Raw genomic sequence first — 26,487 nt, forward strand, 5'->3', positions numbered from 1 at the left:
GTCTCACTCTGTCACTCAGGCTGGAGTGCAGTGGTGTGATCTCGGCTCACTGCAAGCTCCATCTCCCGGGTTCACACCATTCTCCTGACTCAGCCTCCTGAGTAGCTGGGACTACAGGCGCCCGCCACCAGGCCCGGCTAATTTATTTATTTATTTTTTATTTTTTATTTATTTATTTTAGTAGAGATGGGGTTTCACCGTGTTAGCCAGGATGGTCTCGATCTCCTGACCTCATGATCCACCCGCCTCAGCCTCCCAAAGTGCTGGAATTACAGGCGTGAGCCACTGCGCTGGGCCAGCTCTTTCTATAACAAGTACCTTGCAGTTCCTGAGCCACACTGGCTCTCTCTCACTGTTGTGAACAAGCTGTATTCTGACCATAATGTTTTCTGTTCCTGTCTCACCTGGAAACTTTGAGTCATCTTTGATGATTCAGCTCAGACATCATTTCTTCCTCCCTAAAGCCCCATGAAGGGCCACCACTGGGCCTCCTGGCCATTTGTGTGCCTGCCTTGTCCTCCACATGAGCCCCTTGAGGGCGAGAACTGTCTGATTCCTCTTGTTTCTGGCAACCTGCACAGGTCCTAGAATAGAATGGACACCACTAAGTGTACAGTAAATGGACAAGGGTGCTGGGTTTTGAGTGCTGAAAATAGGCTGGGTGCAGTGGCTCACACCTGTAATCCCAACACGTTCAAGACCAGCCTAGGCAACACAGCAACCACCTGTCTCGATAAAAAAAAAATGTTTAAATTAGCTGGACACAGTGGCACGCACCTGTAGTCACAGCTACTTGGGAGGCTGAGGCAGAAGGATTGCTTGTGTCAGGAGTTTGAGGCTGCAGTGAGCTAGTCTCCACTGCACTCCAGCCTGGGTGACAGAATGAGACTGGCTCAAAAAAAAAAAAAAAAAAAAGAAGAGTGCTGAAATAAAAGAGCACACACACACACATACCACAACCACCACCACCACCATCAACAACAACAACAAATGAAGCAAGACCAGAACCAAAATCTCTTGACTTCCAGCCTAGAATACTTCTGTGGGTGACTCACCCTGTCTTGCCACCCCACCATGTACCCTTTGGCTTGGCCTCAGGCACAGGTATGTAAGAGTGACTCTTTCACTGTTGCCAAATCCAGCAGCAGGTCATGTCACTGTCTGAAATGTCAAGAGCTGCTTTTGGTGGCTGCTGAGTTGCATCTCCACAGTCCTTGTCTTGCATTCCCAAGATGAAGCCTAAAAGCCATTGCCAAAGTTAGGAGAGCAGCCAGAAGGGAGGGCTGGCAGTCAGCATCTTGCCCTAAGATTCCTTTGCGATCAGATTAATAATAAAAAATGTTAATAATAATAATAATAGCTAACACATAGTGCCTTCCATTTGCCAACACTTTTCTATGTACTTGCATGGACTCAGTAATTTAGTCCTTCCCCAAGCTCTATGAGGAAGGTACTACTATGATTCCAGCTTATATAGATGAGAGGACTGAGGCACAGAGGTTAACTAGCAAGTAAGTGACAGGGGCAGGATTTTAACCAGGCATTTGGCTCCAGAGTTTTTCAGTATTACATAGTTTACTGCTATTGTCCATTTGTAATTTAAAAAGTCTTTTAGCAGGATTACTATGTTATCATCCGTTGGTAATTTAAAAAGTCTTGTAGCAGGCCAGGTGTGGTGGCTCACATCTGTAATCCCAGCACTTGGGAGGCCAAGGCAGGCAGATCACTTGAGGCCAGGAGTTCAAGACCAGCCTGGCCAACATGGTGAAACCCCATCTCTACTAAAAATACAAAACTTAGCCAGGCATGCTGGCACACACCTGTAGTCCCCGCTACTTGGGAGGCTGAGGTGGGAGGATCACTTGAACCCAGAAGGTGGAGGTTGCATTGAGCTGAGATCATGCCACTGCACTCTAGCCTGAGTGACAGAGTAACAGAGCAAGACTCGTCTCAAAAAGAAAAAAAGTTTTCTAGTACTTTAACGTTTATGAAGTGAGTTCAAATCCATCACCTCACTGAACACTTGCAATAACCCAGCAAGGGGACTGAAGCTCAGGAAGACAAGGGACTTTATCAAGGCCACACAGTGACAGGGCCCACGCTCTGGAGCCTGTATTCAGTCTGATAACTATTCATTCATTCATTCATTCTTCTTTTTTGTGATGAGGTCTTGCCCAGGCTGGAGTGCAGTGGCGTGATCATAGCTCATTGCATGGAGTTGTTACTGATCATTTTTTCTAGGAGTCATGTCAAAGTTCCTTGGCCCACAATAGGCCAAGCAGAGCAGTATGGCAGGGTCCACAGCAGGGCTGGGTATCTTTGCTAGGAAAACCCCTCATTTATCCTGCTAGGCTCTAAAGTCCCTTCCCACTCCCACCTTTCACTGAAGAGACTCCAGAAGGGGATGGTGTGGAGACATTTATTGAATGTTTATGGGACTGGTCCACGTGGGTCAGGGTTGGGTACAGAGGCTTCCTCAGGGCTGCCTGGAATGTCACTGGTGGTCACTGTGGCCATGAAGCAATGATGGAGGAGGCGTTTGGAGTTCACAACCTGCCCCTCATTGCTCTCCAGCTGTGGGTTCAAGCAGGGGTAACTCTGCCGGAGAGGGCTCACTCTTGGCACTTCTGCCGCCATGCCTGTGTTCACACCTTGGCAGTCAGGAGAAACCTCTTCAGGGCCTGGAAAATAGCAAACTGAGGGTGTAGGGCTCTCTTCTTCCCCATCAGGATCACACCCCCCAGCTGACTTCTCTGGTGCTTACCTTGGGGCAGTGCATTGTGGTCAGAGCCTCAGAAGCATCATTTGTTTAACATGTATTTATTAACAATACACCACATCATGCACTGACAGCTGTCAGTGTTGCTCAAGAACTTGTAGTTTGGTGGAGGAAACAGACAAGAAACAATCATTAAGAGCTATGAAGACTTGACCTTCACCATAACCCTATGAGGTAGGTACTATTAGAAATCCATTTTATAGATGACAACACAGGATTACCACACAGCTAGTATGGAGAGGAGTGCTGGACATTTTTTAAACATAGATTGTTCTCGCTTTGAGAATAGATTCCATGCTTCTCTTTGTCAAGTGACTTATCTTCTCTCTTCCTCTTAAATCAAAGCTTGAAAGGAAGTCCACTTGGCCTTATTATTCTCTACCTTCCATTCACGACTTGTTCAGCTGCAACTTGCTTGGTTCTGCCCCCACTATACACCTTCAAACTATTTGTCACTAAACCCATGGTCACTTCTAAATCCTCATCTCCCTTGACTTATCAGAAATATTTAACATTATTTATTTATTTTAAATTTTACTTTACCAGTTATAGGACTCTGATTCTTTTTTCCTTTTTCTTTTTTTAATCAGGAGCATTTGACACAATTGAACATTTCTATCTTTCTAGATAAAATTGTATCAAGTGTTCAAGCCAAAAATTCGAGTCATCTCTCACACCTTCTATCTCAGCCCTTTCACAAAGCCAGGTCCTGCTGGTTCCACCTAATAGCCATCTGCAGTATCCACCCATTTCTCTCCATCCTCAAGGCTACCACCTTAGGTCAGGCTTTCATCTTCTTCTGCCCAGACCCCTGGAACAGCCTGCAGTGGGGGCCCTTCCATCACGTCCTCCATGCTGTAGCCAGAGAGATCTAAGATCTTTCTAAGATCAAGTGATCTTAGAAATCTATGTACTAAGTGATCTATGTATTGTTCTTTCTGAAAGCTTTCAATCTCTTTCCATTACCTGTGTTCCTTGAGATGGCATCTCATTGTGGCTTTAATCTGCACTTCCTTAATGACTAATGAAGTTGAACATATTTTCATGTGCTTATTTGCCACCTATATGCCCTTTTAAAAAAAAACTATTTTATTTTGAGATAGGGTCTTGCTCTGTTGCCAAGACTGGAGTGCAGTGGCTAGAATATGGCGCACTACAGCCTTGGCCTCCTGGGCTCAAGTGATCTTCCCACCTCAGCCTCCTGAGTAGCTGGGTCTACGGGTGTGTAGCACCATACCCAGTTTTTTTTTTTTTTTTTTTTTTAGACACAGGGTATCATTATATTGCCCAGGCTGGTCTTGAACTCCTGGGCTCAAGCTATTCTCCTGCCTTGGTTTCCCAAGTTGCTGGGGTTACAGGCCTGAGCTACTATGCCTGGACATTTTAAAACATAGATTGTTCTCTGTTCCTCTTTAATGAAGTGTCTGTTCAAGTCTTCCGCTCATTTTCTAATGGGATCATTTGTTTTCTTTTTTTTTTTTTTTGAGACGGAGTCTCGCTCTGTCGCCCAGGCTGGAGTGCAGTGGCCGGATCTCAGCTCACTGCAAGCTCCACCTCCTGGGTTCACGCCATTCTCCTGCCTCAGCCTCCCGAGTAGCTGGGACTACAGGCGCCCCACCTCGCCCGGCTAGTTTTTTGTATTTTTAGTAGAGACGGGGTTTCACCGTGTTCGCCAGGATGGTCTCGATCTCCTGACTTCGTGATCTGCCCGTCTCGGCCTCCCAAAGTGCTGGGATTACAGGCTTGAGCCACCGCGCCCGGCCGATCATTTGTTTTCTTAATGTTGAATTTAGGGTGTTCTTTATATATTTTGTTTTGTTTATTTATTTATTCATTTATTGAGACGTATCACTCTGTCATCTAGGCTGGAGTGCAGTGGCATGATCTCACCTCACCACAACATTCATTTCCTGGGTTCAAGCGAATCTCCTGCCTCAGCCTCCTGAGTAGCTGGGATTACAGGCTTGTGCTACAAGACCTGGCTAATTCTTCTTGTATTTTTAGTAGAGACGGGGTTTCACCATGTCAGCCAGGCTGGTCTCGAACTCCTGACCTCAAGTGATCTGCCCACCTGGGCCTCCCAAAGTGCTGGGATTACAGGTGTGAGCCACCACACCCAACCAATCCTTATATATTTTGGATAAAAGTCCTTTGTCAAATATGTGAATATATTCTCCAGTCTGAGGCTTGCCTTTTCATCCTCTTAACAGGATCTTTCACAGCATCAAAATTTTGAACTTTGATGAATACTGGTTTATCTTTTTAAAAATGTATTGTGCTTTTGATGTCTTGTTTAAGAATTCTTTTTTTTTTTTTTTTTTTTTGAGGCGGAGTCTCGCTCTGTCGCCCAGGCTGGAGTGCAGTGGCGCGATCTCGGCTCACTGCAAGCTCCGCCTCCCGGGTTCCCGCCATTCTCCTGCCTCAGCCTCCCGAGTAGCTGGGACTACAGGCGCCGCCACCACACCCGGCTAATTTTTTTGTATTTTTAGTGGAGACGGGGTTTCATTGTGTTAGCCAGGATGGTCTCGATCTCCTGACCTCGTGATCCGCCCGTCTCGGCCTCCCAAAGTGCTGGGATTACAGGCTTGAGCCACCGCGCCTGGCCAAGAATTCTTTGCATAACCGCAGGTCATGAAGATTTTTCCCTGTTTTGTTATAAAAGTGTTATAGAGTTTTTTGGTTTACATTTAGATCTTTTTTGAGATAAGTTTTGTACAAGGTGTGGGATCTAGGTAAAGGTTTATTTTTTACTTATGGAAGTTTAGTTGTTTTAACACCATTTATTGAAAAGATTATTCTTCCCCAGTTGAATTGGTTTTGCACCTTTGTCAAAAATCTGTTGGACAACCTTATGACGTCAGTCTACTTCTGGACCATATTTTGATCTATGCATGTGTCCTTCCCTCATCCAATACCACACTAACCTCATTACTGTTTATCATTGTTGTTATACAATAAGTCTTAAAATTGGGTAGTGTGATTTCCTCCAACTTTATTATTCTTTTTCAGTATTACTTTAGCTATTCTAGTTCCTTTGTGTCTCTATATATAAATTTGAGAATTAGCTTATCTATTAAACGAACAAACAAAAAAAGCTGCCATTTTGGCCAGGCACAGTAGCTCACACCTGTAATCCCTGTACTTTGAAAAGCCAAGAAGGGAGAATTATTTGAGCCCAGGAGTTCAAGACCAGCCTGGACAACATGGCAAGAACCCATCTCTACAAAAATAAAAAATTAACAGGGTGTGGTGGTCCCTCTCCAATTATGGGGGTCTGAGCAGCTGCCAGCCAAGCCTCAGGGGAACCCTAGGGGCTTCCAGAAGTTACAAGACCTTGGCTCAAGTCCTCATTCTGGTATTAAACATTGTGCTACTTTGTGCCAAACCCTTCTCTTCTCTGGATCTCAGTTACTACTTCATAAAATGGAATAGAAAATATGACTGGCCTAATTTTCTGTTTATTTTTCTGTGAATTCTTTTCCATTGAGCTCCTTGGGAGGCTGAGGTGGGAGGGTCACTTAAGCCCAGGAAGTTGAGGCTAGATTATGCCACTGCACTCCAGCCTGGGTAACAGAGCAAGGCCCTGTCTCAAAAAAAAGGGCGGGTTGCAATTTTTATGTTTACTATGTTGAGTTTTGCAATTCATGAACATAGTGTATCTCTCCATTTTAGGTGTTCTTTGATTTCCTTCATCAGCATTTCGTAGTTTTTTGTATGGTTGGTTATTTTTAGAGATGGGGGTCTCCGTCTGTTGCTCAGGTTGGAGTACAGTGACATGATCATAGCTTACAAGTGAGCCTTGAACTTTTGGGCTCAAGGGATCCTCCCACCTCAGCCACATGCCATCATGCCTAGCTAAGCATTTTGTAGCTTTCTCTTTTTTTGAGACAGAGTCTTGCTTTGTCACCCAGACTGGAGTGCAGTGGTGTGATCTTGGCTCACTGCAGCCTCCGCCTCCTGGGCTCAAGCGACCCTCCCATCTCAGCCTTCCAGTAGCTGGGACTACAGGCACACGCCACCATGACCTGCTTTTTTTTTTTTTGGTAGAGACAGGAGTCTTGTCATATTGCCCAGAATGGTCTCAAACTCCTGGGCTCAAGTGATCCTCCAGTCTTGGCCTCCCAAAGTGCTGGGATATTGTAGTTTTTAACATACTGACCCTGCACATGTTTTGTTAAATTTTACCTAAGTATTTCATTTATTTTGGAGTAACTGTAAATGGTATTATTGTGTTTTTAGTTTGGGTTTCTAATTTTTTGTTAGTAGTATATATAAATACAATTGATGCTTGGTTTTGACTTTACTGTAACCTTGCTAAACACACTTAGTTCTTTTTTTTTTTTTATATGGAGTCTCGCTCTGTTGCCCAGGCTGGAGTGCAGTGGCACAATCTCCGCTTACAGCAAGCTCCGCCTCCGGGGTTCATGCCGTTCTCCTGCCTCAGCCTCCCGAGTAGCTGGGATTACAGGCACCCGCCACCACGCCCGGCTAATTTTGTTGTATTTTTAGTAGATATGGGGTTTCACCATGTTAGCCAGGATGGTCTTGATCTACTGACTTCATGATCCGTCCACCTTGGCCTCCCAAAGTGCTGGGATTACAGGTGTGAGCCACTGTGCCTGGCCCAAACACACCTAGTTCTAACAGGTTATTTTGTGCATGTTTTATAGGGGGGATTCTTTGTTATTTAAGCTTTCATTTTAAGGCATTCCAACTGGTATAGGGATTTACTTCAACCTTCTCTTCAATACAAGAATCCCCTTAGCTGAATCCCATATTTAGCCTTTTCCTGATTACCTTCCATGGATAGAGGTGCTTTTTTAAAAAACAAGACAAAACAAACCCAAGGATTACAAATTTGTGAGTGAAATACGGCCAAGAGTGATGGAGTTGCTCTCTGCAGTGTTTCAGGTATACTCTAAATAAGTTCTACCTTTATTGACTCAACATCCGTCTCCCTGTGGCTTTCCCCACTGATTTCAGCTCTGTTCTCTCGATCCTCATAAAAATGTCTGATCCTCTTGTCCCAGAACAACCTTGCAGAGATCGGAGGCCCTAGGCTGTGAGCCCGGAGTCGCCTCTGTTCAAGGCCAACTATCCGCAGCTCTTTACCTAATCCTCACATGACCTGCTTCCCAGATCTGAGGTAGTCACCTGCCTCTGATCACCTGATTGGTCAAAGTCCATCTCAAATTATGGGGCTCTGAGCAGCTGGCCAGCCAGGGCTCTGGGGAATCCCCTGGGCTTCCAGGAGTTACAAGACCTTGGCTCAAGTCCTCATTCTGGTATTAAATCATTGGGCTACTTTGTGCCAAACCCTTCACCTCTCTGGATCTGTTACTACTTCATAAAATGGTGTAGAAAATACAACTGGCCTAATTTTTCTACTTCTTTCCCTTTGAACTCCAAGTTCTGAAGGATTCTGTCTACATAATAGACTGCATTTATTAAGTACTAATTTTTTCCATTCTGTATTAATCAAAGAGCTCTGATCAGCAGGAGAGCACCTATGTTAATTACCCCCTGGAACTGATATAATTCTAGCTCAAAGAGAAGAAACTTGGTCCCCGTAAAGCCTTTGCAATGTTGTAGCCAGGTGCAGTGGTGCGTGCACCTGCAATCCCAGCTACTCGGGAGGCTGAGGCAGGAGAATTGCTTGAACCTGGGAGCCAGAGGTTGCAGTGAGCCAAGATGGCGCCATTGCACTCCAGCCTGGGCAAGAGGGCAAGACTCCGTCTCAAAAAAAAAAAAAAAAATTGTTTGGCCGGGCGTGGTGGCTCACACCTGTAAATCCCAGCACTTTGGGAGGCCAAGGCAGGTGGATCATGAGGTTAGGAGTTCAAGACCAGCCTCTGGCCAAGATGGTGAAACCCCATCTCTACTAAAAATACAAGTATTAGCCAGGTGTGGTGGCAGGTGCCTTTAATCCCAGCTACTCGGGAGGCTGAGGCAGAGAACTGCCTGAACCCAGGAGGTGGAGGTTGCAGTGAGCTGAGATCGCGCCACTGCACTTCAGCCTGGGTGACAGAGCGAGACTCTGTCTAAAAAAAAAAACAAAAACAAAACCTTTGCCATATTGGAGATTGCTCAAAAATTCCCACTGCTGTGTTTGGAGACCCTCAGGAAATTGAAAAACAAAGTTGGGAACCTACAGAATAGACAATAAAAAGTTATTTCTGAGATGTGATGGCTGCTGAGTTCTATCCAACTGAAAGTTAAAATAGATCATCACTCCTTTGCTTCCAGACCTTCTACTCTGTTAATGTGACCTGAGGTTCCACTCACTTTTTTTTTTTTTTTTGGTAGCAATTACATCACATTTTTGGCTTATGCGGGAAGCTATTAAAAAAAAAAAAAAAAAGGTTAGGCCAGGTATAGTGGCTCACACCTGTAATTCCAGCACTTTGGGAGGCTGAGATGGGTGGATCACCTGGGGTCAGGAGTTCGAGACCAGCCTGGCTAACACGGTGAAACCCCGTTTCTATTAAAAATACAAAAATTAGCCAGGTGTGGTGGCAGGTGCCTGTAATCCCAGCTACATGAGAGGCTGAGGCAGGAGAATTGCTTGAACCCGGGAGGTGAAGGTTGCAGTGAGCCAAGATCACACCACTGTACTCCAGCCTGGGTAACAGAGGGAGATTCCATCTCAAAAAAAAAAAAAAAAAAGGTTTTTTAAAAAAGAAAATGGTATGTTTGAGATTACGAACATGTAAAAATTGAAGCACCTAATAATAATTAAAATGAGAACTACTAATTGGTAAAAAGCCTGCTATGTGTTTGAGACTAATTAAATACCAGTAAGCACCATTTCTAGTTTTTGCAACAACTTTCTTAGTAGGAATGATGGTACACATTTTAGAGTAAATTGAGGTTGAGAGAAAAATGACTTGCTTAAGGCCACACACTAAGAGCAGCAAGGCCAAGATTAGAGCCAGGCTTTCTGGCATCTCTGCTCAGCGCTGTGCCTTCTCTCCTTTCTCCAAGGACCTCTGTGGCCAGTCCCCCATTACCTGGGGTTCTCAACCCTGAACATGGGCCTAGCCTGTGGTGACCAGCTTGGAAAGGAGTTCTCAGGTTCCCCCCTGTTTGGAGATGAGTCAAAACAAACTCATCACTGACTGAGGCACGTTTGGTTCCTTGGTGTTACCTCTCAAGTATGGTTAATTAAAAAGCAGTGGGCTGGCTGGGCGCGGTGGCTCAAGCCTGTAATCCCAGCACTTTGGGAGGCCGAGATGGGCGGATCACGAGGTCAGGAGATCGAGACCATCCTGGCTAACACGGTGAAACCCCGTCTCTACTAAGAAATACAAAAAATAGCCGGGCGAGGTGGCAGCGCCTATAGTCCCAGCTACTCGGGAGGCTGAGGCCGGAGAATGGCGTGAACCCGGGAGGCGGAGCTTGCAGTGAGCTGAGATCCGGCCACTGCACTCCAGCCTGGGCTACAGAGCGAGACTCCGTCTCAAAAAAAAAAAAAAAAAAAAAAAAGCAGTGGGCTGTGAGGTGACGTGACTGAGCCTTCTGTGGAAGGTGGGAGGGGCTGATGAAAGTCATTCTGTAGTATAGGGACAGCTGCTGCAGGGAAAGGTCTCTGGGTGGGAGGCAAAGGCTTGGCCACCAATTGGCTGGGTGACCTTAGGCACATAACTGCCTCTCTCTGGGCCTCAGCTGCCCCATCTATACAGTGAGAGCATCAGACTTTATTTTTAGGAGCCTTTGAGTTCTAGTTGATGAGAATGGCTGACTAACAACCTCTTCACCAACACCTTTCAGAAGAGGATAAGAATTGTACTCTTTAATTTTCCCCCCAATGTTTTAGTATCTTATTAAAGGTACCTAGATATCACCTCTACACTAACCTCACTGACCTCATCTGCAAAATGGGAGTTGATAATAATCACCAGGCAGAGTAGTTGAGCAGGTTGAAGGGGATGATGTGTTTGAAGTCCTTAGCACAGTGCCCAGCTCAACAGTAGGAACTCAGTCACTTTTCTGATCTAGCCAGTTCCTCACAAAGTACCAGAATAAGAAAGTTATGGTCTTCATGGCCATCCCAAGTTTGGGGATGGGATGGGTGTGGGGGTGATGGGACAGAGTACAGAATGCCTGGGCAGGGAAAGAAGCCTGTTTCAGAAACTGCTTTTCCATTTACACTCTGCTCTTGCCAAGGCACTCCCCACCCCACCCCTGCCTCCATACTCAGAGATAAGGACCCCAAGGGACAGTGCAGTGATCATAGGTTTTAGAGTCTGGAAGATCTGGGTTGACATTGCCGTGACACATGCTCACTGGCTGTGTGGACTTAGTTCATCTCCCTTGGCTGAGCCTTGGTTTCCTCTGCTATAAAATGGGGGTAAAGGCCTCTTTCCATGTCCTATTGAAGCACGAGAGAGCAAACAGAAATGAAAGTCTGTCAACAGTAAAGCTCTGATGAATGTAAGATAGTGGGCCTATAACCGTCTCAGATGCAGAAGGAGGCTCCTGGGTTGCTGCTCTGGGTGCAGAGGGAAGGAGAGGACAACACTTAATGAAGAAGAAGGGGAGGAACTAAGAGCTGAGTTTGAGCAAAAGGCAGAGAGAGCCTAAAGCTGTTATTTAGTAAAAGGTCAGGCAATGCACTTTTCTTCTTAAAAATAAGAAGCAAAAAGCAAGAGGACATGCTGTCTCAAATCCTCGTGACTGAATAATCCAGCTGGTGGCTGAGCAGTGAAAAGCAGGAGGATGGTTTCCATTCACAGGGCCGAGGGATGAACTGTACTCCCCTTGAGCCAGAAAAGTAGGACCTAGGGGATGGGTAGGGTGGGGTGAGCCTAGGAGCACAGAGCACAAGCCAGAACATCCCACAGTCCTGCTCTAGGAGGATGGAAAGAGCAGGACTTTGGAGGCAGAAAGACATGTTTGATTTCCAGCTCCACAATCATAAGCTATGTATGACCCCTTGTGCAAATTATCTAAGCTCTCTGAGACCTGATTTTTGCATCTGTAAGATGGGTTATAATGAGACCTACCTCACTGGGATAGCTGGAAAGATTAGAGGAGATGGTGCGTGTGAAATTTCAAACAGTGTCTGGCACATTGTAGGGATGCCCTTTTCACAGCAACAGGGATAAGGAGAGGAAGGAGGGTGAAGGGGAGAGTTGGCTCTGTCACTCATTCGGTGACTTTGGATCTCAGTTTCCTCATCTGTAAAATGAAAGTAATAACATGATCTATACCCTACCCAGTTACCATAAAGAGCAAATAATATGGTACATTTAGAGCTAGTTCATTCCTTTTACCTATGGTATCACTATTTCATTATTCTATTATACCACAGTTTATGATCCATTCCTCTACCTATGGACATTTAGTTTCCAATGTGACAGGTTCTCAAGATGTCTGTCCTCTTCTAATGCAACTATTTCTTTAAGGCAGCTAATTAGAAGTAGAATTACTGAGTAACAGGGTATATATATACAACTAACAATTATATAATGTTAATAATAACATATTGATAATTAATTATATAATAATGAAATATATTATATATAATTATATATAAATATATAATATATAATTATATGTGATATATTAGATATATTATTTAAATAGATAGTACCAAAATTCTCTATAAAGTGGTTGTACCAATGTATACTCTTACCAGTAGTATATGAGAGTATCTGCTTCCCCCACCCCCACCTTCCAAACTTCTCACTTTTAATATGATACATTTTTGGGCTTTTGCCAATGTAATTTTTTTTTTTTTTAATAAAGATGTTTCTTTTTTTTTTTTTTTTGAGACAGGGTCTTGATCTGTCGCCCAGGCTAGGGTGCAGTGGCTGATCTTGGCTCACTGCAACCTCCACCTTCTGGGCTCAAGCAATCCTTCCACTTCAGCTCCCCAAGTAGCTGGATCTACAGGTGTACGCCACTACGCATGGCTAATTTTTGTATTTTTTGTAGAGACAGGTTTTACCATGTTGGCTAGGCTGTTCTCGAACTCCTGACCTCAAGTGATCTGCCTGCCTCCACCTCCCTAAGTGCTGAGATTATAGGTGTGAGTCACAGTGCCTGGCCTGGATGTATCATTTTTGAATTGCATTCCCCTGATTCTTAGTAATGTTGAGCATCTTTTCATGTGCATTGGGCATTTGTATTTCTTTTTTAACGAAGCAAATTTTTCTCATCTTTTAAGGTGTACTTGTATCAATCCTGCCTTGTTTTATATACAGTTGATTCTCATTATTCACGGTAGTTATGTTCTATAAAGTCACAGCAAACACTAAATTAACAAATACTGAATTATTGCTCCTAGGGGAAATACGAGGTTAGGTTCCTGTGAGCCTCTGGTCACATTTTTGTCAACTGATCAATATGTAACTTTGTTTTTCTATGTGTGTTTCTGTTTCAAGTGACCTTATTTAATATGTTATTGATTCATTAACATTGAACTCATGGCCAACAGCACTATAAGCTAAAATTCATGTCTCTAAAACATCAAAAACAGGCTGGGCATAGTGGCTCACACCTGTGAGCACTTTGGGAGGCCGAGGCGGGCAGATCACCTGAGTTCAGGAATTCAAGACCAGCCTGGCCAACATAGTGAAACTCTGTCTCTACTAAAAATACAATAAAAATTAACTGGACATGGTTGTGGGTGCCTGTAGTCCCAGCTACTTGGGAGGCGGAGGCAGGAGAATTGCTTGAACTCGGGAGACAGAGGTTGCAGTGAGCTGAGATCGCACCACTGTACTCCAGCCCGGGTGACAGATCAAGACTCCATCTCAAAAAATAAAAATAAACCAAAACAAAACAGTGAAATCACCAATTAAAAATAACAAAAATGCAAAAATCATGGCACTAAATAGACTGAGAAAAGGACACTTGCTTATACCATGAGAGCTGCAAAGAGAAGGCAGAGCATACCTTATTCACTATCACCTAAGATACATGTGTAAATCAAATTTTTTGCTACTCTGTGTGTGCACACATTTACAAATGACCTCAGAATTGCCTTGAGTATTGATGTTGATGTTACAAGTAAATTTTAGCAAGTAGGCAAATTTGCAAATACAGAATTGGAGAATAATGAGGACTAATTGTGTATGTGTGTGTGCGTGTGTGTGCGTGCGTAGATATTTAATGTGTAATATAATATCTTTGCAGTCCATCACTTTTTTTTTAACTTCACATACAGTGTCATATTATTTGTACTTGATGTAGGGACATTTGCTAATCTTTTCCTTTATTTTTTAGAAAATTATACATTTTATGCAAATTCCTATATTTTAATTAGTCTGTTTCTGGACTCTTTCTAGTCTAGGTTTTTCAACTTTAGTACTCTATTCTCTACTCTAGAGTTTCTCAACTGGTACTATTGACATTTTGGGCCAGATAATTCTTTGTTGCAAGGTACTGTCCTCTTTATTACAGGCTGTTAAACAGCATCCTTGGCCTCTGCCAATAGATATCAATGGTATCCCTTCCCCGATTGTGACAACCAAAAATGTTTACAGATATTGCCAATTGTCCTGGGGGAGCAAATTTGTACTCAGTTTAAAACCACTGCATTGCCCAATTCTATTTGTCAATTTCTGTGCCAATATCACAAAACTTGTATTTTTAAACAGAAATCCTATATTTTAAAAAATGTCCTGTTGCCTGATAGAGCAAATCCCTCCTCTTCTTTGTTTTCCAAAATTGTGTTGTTCACTCTTCCACCTGTATGCCTCTAGATTAACTTTAGAATTAATTTGACAAATTCCATGAAATATTTTAATTTATTTTTATATATAGGTGAGTTTAGGAAGAATTGGCATTTCTATGAATATTGAGCCTTTCTATACACATACATGCCACATCTCCCATATAGTCTTTCTGTCTTTCATTAACCTTTATAATTATTCTCTATAAAAGGTGAAACCAGCTGTGTGCAGTGGCTCACACCTGTAATCCCAGCACTTTGGGAGGCCAAGGTAGGTGAATTGCTTGAGGCCAGGAGTTCGAGACCAGCCTAAGCAGGGTGGCGAAACCCCATCTCTACTAAAAATACAAAAAATTAGCCAGGTGTGGTGCTGCACTCCTGTAGTTCTGCTATTCAGAAGGCTGAGGTGGGAGAATCACCTGAGTCCAGGAGTGCAAGGCTACAGTGAGCCATGATCATGCCACTGCATTCCAGCCTGGGCGACTAGAGTGAGACCTTGTCTCAAACAACACAAAAAACGTTGAGGCCTCAACTGTCTCTGGTCTTCACCAGGCTGGGTCTACATGCAGACGTTTTTCTCTTCCCCTGCCACTGCCTCTCAGGTCTTTCTCACTCCAAGGGGAGCCAGCTGAATCCTTCCACCCTCAAAAGTGACCCCTCCTGCTTTTCGCTGCTCAGACACAGCTGGATTATTCACAGTCATCAGGATCTGAGAAGGATTCTTGTGCTGTTGCTTGTTATATTTTTATTGTTAACTTGGAAAGTTCGTGTTTACAAATGATGGCATTCAGCCCTCTCTTTCTCTGAGACTTGGCTACTACTACCTCCCCGATGCCTCCTGTCACCCTTCCTTCGTCTTTTTTTTTTTTTTCTTTTTGAGAAGCAATCTTGCTCTGTCACCCAGGCTGGAGTGCAGTGGTGCGATCTCGGCTCACTGCAACCTCCGCCTCCCAAGTTCGAGCGATTCTCCTGCCTCAGCCTCCAGAGTAGCTGGGATTACAGGTGCGCACCACCATGCCTGGCTAATTTTTGTATTTTTAGTAGAGACAGGGTTTCGCCATGTTGGTCAGGCTGGTCTTGAACTCCTGACCTTGTGATCTGCCCGCCTTGACCTCCCAAAGTACTGAGATTACACCGCACCTGGCCCAGAGACTTGTATCTTTCATAATACTTTTCAGGAAGTTGTCAAAATGTGTGCAAAAAAGGCTTGTGAAAAAGAAACACTTTTTTTTCTGGGCCCCTTAGAGGCTCTTGATAACCTATACTAATGAAGAAATGCGTAGTCTGGAACATCAGATTATTTTTAAAAAACACATACACACAATAAAAGCGCTTGTATTTCGTTTCTGATAAATTATGAGTTTGGAAGCAGCAAATTTTAACAATTAATTATATTTTGTTTGAGTTCATATTAAAATCAGTTTGCATTCCCCAAGGCTAACATCAAAACATCATCTTAGAAAATCCACAACATGGATTAACCTTTGTGTGACAAATGGAGTGTTGTCTACATTAAATTATTTTGACAAACACTGTAAACATGAAGAGTCTGGCATGGAAATGTTTAGATCGTGAATCTCCTGAAAAATGTGCTGCTGCTTCTGCATATTCCAGGAATAGTCATGAGGCAAATGTTCCAAACATCATTTCTACATTTCTCCCCACTGAAAAGGTGCTAGTTTACTGAATACAAGGACATCACCTGGCAACTTCCTTACCTGCTGTCTGTAAGCTCAAGCCCAGGTCCAACTTTGTGTGGGGCTTAGAGCTGATGAACAGGTAGCAGAGCACACAGGCGGTAACAATGAAGGTGAGAAGGACCATTGCTGCTACAGACAGGCCCACGAGAGCGCCAATGCTGGGGAGAGAAGACCACATGGGAGCTGAGAGTCAGGAAGGGACTTGGGAGGCAGATGTTATAAAAGTGTTGTAGCTAGGCTAGAATGAGTCTGCTGGGAAGAAAATGTACAGAATAAAAATATTTTTTTAAAAATTTAGGTCAGGCACAGTGGCTCATGCCTATAATCCCAGCACTTAGGGAGGCCGAGGCAGGCGGATCACTTAGGGTCAAGAATTCAAGACCAGCCTGGCCAACATGGTCTAAATACTAAAAATACAAAGATTAGCCAGACGTGGTGGTGGCTCCTGTAATCTGTAATCTCAGCTACTCGGGAGGCTGAGGCACTAGAATCACTTGAACTCGGGAGGCGGAGGTTGCAGTGAGCCGAGATCGTGCCACTGCACTCCAGCCTGGGTGACAGAGCAAGACTATGTCTCAAAAAAAAAAAAAAATTAGTGTTGTGTTGTAGGAATCAGCTTTGACTTTTGTTTTATCTCTACTTATCTTAAACAAGCTTTCTATGCTTTAGCGTGGGAAAGAAAGTGCACCAACTATACGCAAAGGACTCACCAGCAAGGACTCATACCTGACCCCGCTCAGCAGCACCATCTCCTTCCCTCCCTACTTTCCTCACCTGCTCCCACCCCAGGGAGCTGGAGATGGTCCTAGGGGACCCCCATACTGCTGTTTCTTAAGAATCAAGACACATATAGTAGGCCTTAGTTAAAAGCCAGCTGTCCTTCCAGGCTTAGGTAATTTCTTTTCTTTTTGTTTTAAGACAAGGTCTTTGCTCTGTTACCCAGATTGAACTGCAGTGTTGCTATCTTGGCTCACTGCATCCTCAACCTCCTGGGCTCAAGCAGTCCTCCCACCTCAGCCTCCTGAATGGCTGGGACCACAGGTGTGTGCCACCACACCCAGCTAATGCTTTTGTATTTTTTTAAGAGATGGGGTTTTGCAATGTTGCCCAGGCACTTGAGCTCAAGCAATCTACCCACTTTTGCCTCCCAAAGTGCTGGGATTACAGGCATGAGCCACCACACCTGGCACCCTGTCCCACCGCCCCCCTGTCCCCTGCCCTTTTTTTTTTTTTTTTTTTTTTTAATAGAGACCAGGTTTTCTGCATTGTCCAGGCTGATCTCAAACTTCTGGCCTCAAGCAATCCTCTCACCTCAACCTCCCAAAATGTTGGAATCACAGGCATGAGCCAACCGTGCCCAGCCAAGCCTCAGGTAACTTCTGACCCAACCTCCATGGTTCTGCTCACCACGTCAGTGTCAACTCCATGTCTCAAATACCTCTCCACTGCTGGTCCCTCACCCTCTAACCTCACTGCCTCTGCCCCAGATCAGGCCTTGGTCACCTGGTCTGAAGGAAGAAACAGCTTCGTTTTTTCCTCCCACAACACTCAACACAACACTTCTGACACCAGATGTATGGGGGGTTTTCCCCCACACATCAAGCAATTCTCCAGCAGACACCAGCTGGGTGTCCTATAATTTGATTCAATTCTGGCACCATCTCTAGCCAAATAGTGTCAGCTCCCACAGGTTACGGCCTCAGTCCCACAAGACTCCCTCCTGCCCTCCCATACCAATTGCAAGTAGTAGGTTGTCACCTATACTTCTGACCCACCAGCTATAAATCAGTGTGCCCATGGCCCCTTCCTTGGGTTTGATTAATTTGCTAGGACAGCTCACTGAACTCAGAAAAACACTTACGTTTACCGGTTGATTAGGAAGAAGGATATTACAAAGGATGCAGATGAATGGCCAGATGGAAGAGATACATAAGGCAAGGTATAGGGGAGGGGCGTGGAGCTTCCATGTGGTCTCCAATCACACAACCCTTCAGGGACCTCCACGTGTTCAGCAATCCAGAAGTTCTCTAAACCCTGTCTTTGGGATTTTATTGGTGATCAACTCAACCTCTGGGCCCTCTCCCCTCCCTGGAGGTTGGAGTGAGGTGGGGCTGTAAGTTTCAGTGCTCTAATCACATGGTTGGTTTCCCTGGCAACCAGCCCCCATCCTGAGGCTCTCCAGGAGCCCACCCTGAGTCATCTCATTAGAACAAAAGATGCTCTTATCACCCAGGAAATTACAAGGAATTTAGGAGCTCTGTGTCAGGAACTGGGGGTTCAGAGATCAAATTTTAGAACGAATGATGCTCCTAGCCTCTCTATCTACAAGGGCTTTAGGAGCTTCAACTCAGTAACCAGGGGCAGAGACCAAATATATATTTCTTTTTTTTTTTTCTTTTCTTTTTTTCTTTTTTTTTTTTGAGACGGAGTCTTGATTCTCCTGCCTCAGCCTCCCCAGTAGGCAGGATTATAGACCTCAAGTGATTCCCCCGCCTTCAACCTCCCAAAGAGCTGGAATTACAGGCATGAGCCACCGTGTCCGGCCAAAACCATGTTTAATCAGCCTTATCCTTTCATTGTCTAGGCCCTGGCCTGTGGTAGGCAGTTGGTAAATACAGTTTGGTATCTACTATGCACTCTCCTAATGAGAAGGCATAGGTGGCATCAGGCTTTGACTTTGCCTACCCTTTCTTCTCTAGCTCTCCTGCCTATCTTCTTCCCTGACTCTGGCCCCAGACTCCTGCCCTTGTCACTTCTGCAGGATTTCGCTCCCTGTTAGTTAATGGCTAATTTCACTCAACCAAAACACCTGAGAGCTTTGAAGAGTCTGCCTTCCCATCTAAATAAATTATTGGACTCTCTGCAATGGAACAGTATAGCATATATAGAGACCTTATTAATGATATAGATGTTTTCAGGCAGGGCACTGTGGCTCATACCTGTAATCCCAGCACTTTGGGAGAACCAGGCGGGTGGATCACTTGAGCCCAGGAATTCAAGACCAGCCCAGGCAACATGGTGAAACCGCATCTCTACAAAAAATACAAAAATTAGCCTGTCATGGTGACTACACGCCTGTAGTCTCAGCTACTCAGGAGGCTGAGGAGAGAGGGTAGCTGGAGCCCAGGAGGTGGAGGCTGCAGTGAGCCATGATGGTGCCACTGCACTCCAGCCTGGGTGACAGAGCAAGACGCAAGACTCTGTCTCAAAAAAGCCAAAAATGTTTTCAGATCTTTTAGATTTTTTCTTTTTTTCTTTTTTTTTTTGAGATGGAGTCTCGCTCTGTCGCCCAGGCTGGAGTGCAGTGGCACAATCTCGGCTCACTGTAAGCTCTGCCTCCCGGGTTCATGCCATTCTCCTGCCTCAGACTCCTGAGTAGCTGGGACTACAGGTGTCCATCACCACACCTGGCTAATTTTTTGTATTTTTAGCAGAGACAGGGTTTCACCGTATTAGCCAGGATGGTCTCGATCTCCTGACCTCGTGATCCACCTGCCTCGGCCTCCCAAAGTGCTGGGATTACAGGCGTAAGCCACCGCGCCTGGCCTAGATCTTAATATCTAAGATAAGGGATAAATTTTTTTTTTTTTTTTTTTTTTTGAGACGGAGTCTCGCTCTGTCGCCCAGGCTGGAGTGCAGTGGCGCGATCTCGGCTCACTGCAAGCTCCGCCTCCGGGGTTCACGCCATTCTCCTGCCTCAGCCTCCTGAGTAGCTGGGACTACAGGCGCCCGCCACCGTGCCCGGCTAATTTTTTGTATTTTTAGTAGAGACGGGGTTTCACCGTGGTCTCGATCTCCTGACCTTGTGATCCGCCCGCCTCGGCCTCCCAAAGTGCTGGGATTACAGGCGTGAGCCACCGCGCCCGGCCTAAGGGATAAATTTTTATGAACTTATTGATAATATTCATTGAAAAGAGCAAGGCATGCTACTAATTACATGGCATAACCCCAATTTAACTAAATAAGTATACATATATACTTAACTATACACATGTACACAATCAAGGTTGATGGAGATACACTAACTAACAGGCTGTCTCTGGGCAGTTCAGGATGTGGATGTCCTGTCTGGGGCCCCTTGGATCTTATCAGTGTGGAATACTCTGATATTCTGGCCAAAGTTTCCTTCTTTTTTTTTTTTTTTTTTCTGAGACAGGATCTCACTCTGTCACCCAGGCTGGAGTACAGTGGCACCATCATGGCTCACTGCAACCTCAACCTTCCGGGCTCAAGTGATCCTCCTGCCTCAGCCTGTCGAGTAGCTGGGACTACAGGCATGTGCCACCACACTGAGCTAATTTTGATATTTCTTTGTATAAACCGGGTTTCACCATGTTGCCCAAGGTTGTGTCCAACTCCTAGGCTCAAGCAATCTGCCCGCCTTGGCTATCCTGTCCAAAGTTTCTATTGCCAACAGCTGTTATCTCTTTGTTTGAGGGGTTTCTTGGGCCCAGAACAGGCTCCGTGGACACATTGGCAAGTCAATAGTACAGGATAATCAATGCTATCCTTACCCCACCAGCCCATGACCAATGACTGACAGAAATTGTTAGCTAAATATCCAGCTTCCTGGCCATCAGGTGGGATAACCCTGAGGAGTACATTCTACACTGGCTGGCAGAGTTTAAGCTCCAGTTACCTCTGGTGTAATTTGCTTGTTAATACACCATTGTTGGTTTCTTCCCCTCCCTGTCTCACTTTCTCATCCTCTATCAGTGATTTTTGGGATCACTTTCCACGTAAACTACTTGCCATCAAATCCTCATCTCAGAGTCTTCTGGTGAATCCAAGCTTAGACACTGGATTACTCATGACTTCTTTCTCTTTTTGTTTCTCTTGTGCTTTTCATATTTTTTACATTGACTATGTAGAGCTTTTCAGTTCTTTAGTTACTTTAATTAAATGTTGTTTTCTCATTTGAGATACACTTACTGTTCATAGGGCTGTTATCTGGGAGACTTGTGCTTTGCTTGGGACCCGTGTGTGGGACAACGCTGGGTACCTGGACGGAAAGGGGCCTCTAAGAGAGGCCCTTTGAGGAGTGAGGGGGAGAGTTTTGTTTGTCCCCGTCTACCATTCTTTCTCCAGCCTTCTTGTCCATCCTCTTCCATGACTCTGGGGTGATATGTCCCAGATGGGAGGTCAGTCAGGGGGCAGACACTGTCTCTGCTGATCTGTCCTGGTGACAGAGGAACCAAACTCCAAGGACAGAGTTGGGAACAACAGGGTAGGCTCCAAAGAAGGAAAATCTGTGCTTAGCATGAGATGAACTTCAAATGATCAGAGTCATCCCATGGTGAATGTACTGCCTCAAGCGGGGATGAGTCCCTGTCATGGGAGAAGCTTGTGCAGGACACATGAATGAGTTACATCTTTCAATGAAGTTAGAGATTCCTACCCTGGGTAGGAAATTGGATTAGAGAGCCTCGGGCCTTTGAGGATTTCACTGTTCTGACTCTGAAAGATCAAAACCCACTATGACTCCTAAGAAAGAATTGGAGGGACAGCCTAACAACCAAGGGCTTTGGAGTCAGGTAGTTCTAAGTTCAAATCCTGGTTCTGCCAACTGAAAAATCACTTTACCACTCTGACCTTCATTTCCTTCATTTATAAACGTTTCTATCTCACCAGGTGGTGGGAAGGATGAAATGAGGTGCTGTAGACACGGTCTGACCACAAACTCTGCCTTCCGGCAAGGCTGCTGTCTTCTGGCTCACACCCTGGTAAAAAAACAGAACTAGTGATGGAGGAGGGTGTTTGGCAAGTGGACCAGACAGTGTGACAGCACCAACTGCTTCTGCACAGGGTGTCTTCACATCCTGAGGCACAATTTTAAAGATAGCAATTCTCCTTGAGCACTGTCTCTCCCAGGAAACAGTGCTTACCTGGAGATTTTGATGTTTTTAAGGACTGGCTTTCATGAAAAGAGACAAATGGAATTTACAGCAAAACAAGGTCTCCACCCTGCAATATGCTCTGTTAGGACCATGCCGGAAGAGTTATTTCAAGGTTCAGAGCACGTTGATGTCCTAGACATCCTGAGGACTTTCAGTTCCTCTCCTGCACTTTGCAATTGTCTGTGGTATTTATGAATCACATTATGTCTGAGTCCAGGAAGAGTCACCCTAAAGCCTTTTAGCCACTTGGGGTCACAGAATGGGAACACACTGACATGGGATGCGACCTCAGAGATCAGCCCATCCAAACCCCAACGAGAGCATTGTCTGAGCCACTAAAGCATGCCACGTCAGAGTTTCCAGGGCAACGGAAGGGACCACAAGGCACAAGAGCTGCAGAGGGAAGAGGCTAGTGGAAGAGGGAAGGAGTCCTGGCTGGGTGCTGAGAGAATTACTCACCTCTGTGTCCCCAGGGGCCAGCACAGTGCCCAGAAGACACTAGAGGGTCAGTGAGTATTTTTCAGATCATCTGAGTGGATCAGGTTATAAGAGAGATTCAGACAGTAGTAGACAGGACAAGCCAGGGCTTGGGATGAGACAGGCCTGAGTTTTCAACCCAGCTCTGCCATTGCCTCTCACTGGGACACTCCCAGATAGTAACAACCTCTCTCAAGTTTTCTCTTGTGTAAAATGAGGAGAAGTGCCAGGGTTGTGAATGCGTGAGAGCATCTAACCTTTGGAGAGTCTTAGGCAATGTTCTTTATTTTTTATTTATTTATTTTTTTTGAGACGGAGTCTTGCTCTGTCGCCCAGGCTGGGGTGCAGTGGCCGGATCTCAGCTCACTGCAAGCTCCGCCTCCCAGGTTTACGCCATTCTCCTGCCTCAGCCTCCCGAGTAGCTGGGACTACAGGTGCCCGCCACCTCACCCGGCTACTTTTTTTTTTTGTATTTTTTAGTAGAGACGGGGTTTCACCGTGTTAGCCAGGATGGTCTCGATCTCCTGACCTCGTGATCCGCCCGTCTCGGCCTCCCAAAGTGCTGGGATTACAGGCTTGAGCCACCGCGCCCGGCCGGCAATGTTCTTTAAATCTCAGTCTGCTACGATATTGCTAGGAGATCTCGGACAATTCACTTCCACACTGAATTTCACTTCCCACACCTATGAACCAAGGAAAGGGAACTCTTTCATTGAGCACCTACTATATGCACTGGTCACTTTCATGTGCGTTATTTCTCTTAGTTCTTACAACAATTCCATCACAAATATCTCTATCACCATTTTAAAGTTGAGAGAAAATACCAGAAAGTTAAATAACTTTTCCAATCCACCTAGATAATAAGTGACAGGTTCTGACCAGCCCCAAAGCTCCACACTGTCTCTGTACTTACAAGGGAGGTCAGTACCGTCTTATTTCAACACCTAGCTCAATGCTAACTACATAGTGGGCCTTCAACAAAACTTCATTGTTTCACTTTAGGTGAATGCTGTGAAAGTGCCCTTGCGAGTATTATCACAGTGAGAGAAATCTGATACAGAAAAATTATCACAGTGAGAGAAATCTGACATAGCTGACTCCATCTTGCATCTAACTTTCCAGCTGTCTTTCTTAATTCCTGGGCACAGGCCAAGTTAACTGTAAGAGGAATTTAGTTTATAGTTTAACCCTAAACCAAAGATGATAACAGCCCCTTCCTAAAACTAACACCCTCCTTGCTCAGGGACTGCAACTGCCTTTGTTAAACTAACAAATTAACCACAAGTTTAGAATTGTTGGCTCAGGAGTTGCGTAGCTGGAGGTCACATGATTTGTAATCTCCTCAACTCCTCCTACAGGAGGAGTTGTAAAACCTAAAACTGGTGTTTGAGATATCTTTCAGACCTTGCATTTTGATAGACCAGTTGGTGCCACCTGGACTAGTAACCCATACTAGAAACTGGCTCAACTGGTTTTGTGAGCCCCCCTACCCAGCAACTGACTCAGCACAAGAAGGTAGCTTTGATCCCCCACAATTTTATCCTTAATCCAACCATTTAGCATTCCCTATTCCCTAGCCCTGTCTGCCACCAATGCTTGAAAAACTATAGTCTCTGAATTCTCTGGTGGGGTGGGGGGTGGGGAATGAGGGTGTGGATTTGAGAATTACGTCCTACTTTGCCACTTGGTTGGCCCTGTGATTGTTAAACTCTTTCTTTGCTGCAAAACCTGTTGTTCTCAGTGCATTGGTTTTTCTGGGCAGCAAGCAAAATGAACTTGTCAAGTGATTACCGTTATATCTCTAAATAAACTGTGAGTTCCTCAGGGGCAGGGAATAATTGATTTTTGTGTCTCCAATGCCTTCAAAGTGCCTGGCACAAAGTAAAGGCTAGAATGAATGAATGAATGAATGAATGAATGAATGAATGAATGAATATACGGATGAACAGAAAATACATTAATATAATTCCCTGGGTTATAGATAGCACAAATGTGTAGGATCTGATAACCTGGCCATCTGAAAATCATTTAGAATTGTGGATCGAGTCACCTAGAAAAAGCAATAATATTTGTAATTGTCATTGGCATATGTCAAGTTGATTTCATCTCTGTTATGTCATTTGACCCTCACCACTGCCTTAGTCAGAAATCAGGGCAATGATAGATCATCCTGCTGCCCATTTGATAGATGAAAAGCCAGAGACTTGAGAAGTTTTGGTGGCATAGGATGCTGTCCTTTCCCACCCAGAGGGCAGCAGCCTCTGCTCATATACCTCCAGGAACAGGAAAATCGCTAACTACTGAGATGGCCCACTAGATTTTTGCTGATGTCTGTTTCCCAAAGTAGTCTGAGGATCAAGTTCCATTCTCCAGGTGAGGCCTTTGGAGACGCAGAGGGATTGAGACCTATTACCCTCTCAACCCAACACTTAGGTTCCAGCAATGCAACCCCTTCCCTGAACAAATGGGGAAACTGAGGTCCTATGGGTGGAGATTCAACACTTCAAATATGGCCTGAGCTAGCTTCTGCACTATGCCATTGTCTCGTGATGAACTTGGAGGCAGCTCTGCCTCCCGAGTCTTCTGCCTTAGCTTGAGGATGAGGTACATCCCCAGCACTCACCACAGGGCTTGGCACACACTAAGTGCTCAGTAAAGAGTGCCCGAAAGAATGACTAAATGCAAAAGGGAACCAAGGGTTGACGCTGGGCTGAGGCTGGGGTTGGGGTGTAGCACCAGGCAAGGGTTAAGGCTGGAGGCTAAGGTTTGGATGTAGGTCTAGATATTAATAATATTTGGAGTCAGGATGTGGGAGAAGAGCTGAGGTGGGATTGCAGGCAGGACAGAAGAGGAGGTTGGGGATGGTGATAGAATAAGGTCTAGGATCAGTACTGGGGAGTGTGGAAAGTCAGGGATAAGGCTGGTGTTGATATTAGGAAGGGCACTTTGGTGGATGATGATTGGGGTGGAGTTAGGGCTGCCTGTGAATGTTTGAAGATGGAAGTTGCTATTAGGGGGAGGCTTGATATGTGATTTGGGATTGGGATGAGGGTGGTGATGGATCGAAGTTTGGGGTGGGGATAGAGTGAGGATTGTTTTGGGTTAGAGGAGGGGGAGGTCCGAGCATGGCTCTAAATAATGGTTGTGGTCAGGATGAGGAAATCCAGCTGAGATGGGGTTTCAGGGGGTAGTAGGGTTGATGATGTGGGCATGAGGACGGTAAGGGCTGGAGATTGCTGCTGATGTTCAGGTGGGCACTCGGATGAGGGCTGAGTTTGGGGTGAGGAGCTGAGACTGGAGTGGGGATCAAGGTAGGGTGAGGGCCAGGGCCGGTACCTGAGCCACCACATGTAGCTGTGCTCATAGGGGAAGAAGCTGTGCGGGTCGTCGCAGCAGTACTTGTGGTCGCGGAAGCCGCAGCAGAAGACAGCGGCCGCCTCGCCCCCCGGCCGCGGGCAGCTGAAGCCGCGCACCACCTCCTGCTCTGCGCTCACGTAGCTCGTGCAGGCGCCGCTCATTGCGTCCCGCGCCCGGCCCGCCGCCACCTCGGGCCACCAGACGGCCGGCGAGAGCCCGGCGGGGAAGCGAGGGACCGAGCGAGAGGGAGCTGAGCCTGAGAAAGCAGAGACGGAGAGCCTGAGGGGCCGAGAGAAGCCGACACAGAGACAGAGACAGCAGCGCAGGGCCCCGAGGACCGAGCGGCTGCCAGGTGCGCAGCCCGCGCGGAGGGGAGGCGCGGGCGGGGCGGGCGGCGGCGGCGGGCGGCGGGAGTGACGGCGGCGGGAACGCGGCGGGAGCCGGAGCGGACGCGGGGAGCTGGGCCGGGAGCCTAGTGCTCGCCCGGCTCTGCCTGCACTTCCCGCCCCCGCCCCACTGCGCTCCTACTGCCTGCACGAGGGCGCTGGGTGCGCGACGACAGCACGACGCGGCCAGAGTGGCGGGGCGGGAATTCGA

The 26,487-nt window shown here is 45.8% G+C and overlaps 1 protein-coding gene across 4 annotated transcripts; it reads right to left on the reverse strand.

Moving 5' to 3' along the window:
* Positions 1–444: 444 nt before the first annotated feature.
* Positions 445–26,487, reverse strand: SHISAL2A (shisa like 2A). Of its 4 annotated transcripts, XR_013401955.1 has the most exons (5): positions 25,870–26,007; positions 21,788–21,879; positions 16,178–16,317; positions 11,785–11,959; positions 2,547–2,681 (listed from the first exon to the last, which is right to left on the reverse strand). XR_013401955.1 is itself a non-coding variant. In XM_028833760.2 (4 exons), exons 1-4 carry the CDS (start codon positions 26,049–26,051, stop codon positions 2,675–2,677), a joined length of 504 nt encoding a protein of 167 aa, XP_028689593.1. In that variant the 5' UTR covers positions 26,052–26,487; the 3' UTR covers positions 2,547–2,674. The 4 variants fall into 4 exon arrangements, 3 of the variants coding, with proteins under 3 accessions (XP_077812991.1, XP_001112062.1, XP_028689593.1); XM_028833760.2 differs by lacking the exon at positions 21,788–21,879 and having other exon boundaries at positions 25,870–26,487; XM_077956865.1 differs by lacking the exons at positions 2,547–2,681; positions 11,785–11,959; positions 21,788–21,879 and adding an exon at positions 445–584 and having other exon boundaries at positions 25,870–26,487.

This window comes from Macaca mulatta, chromosome 1 (genome assembly GCF_049350105.2).
Source record: "Macaca mulatta isolate MMU2019108-1 chromosome 1, T2T-MMU8v2.0, whole genome shotgun sequence".
Taxonomy (NCBI): Eukaryota; Metazoa; Chordata; class Mammalia; order Primates; family Cercopithecidae; genus Macaca; species Macaca mulatta.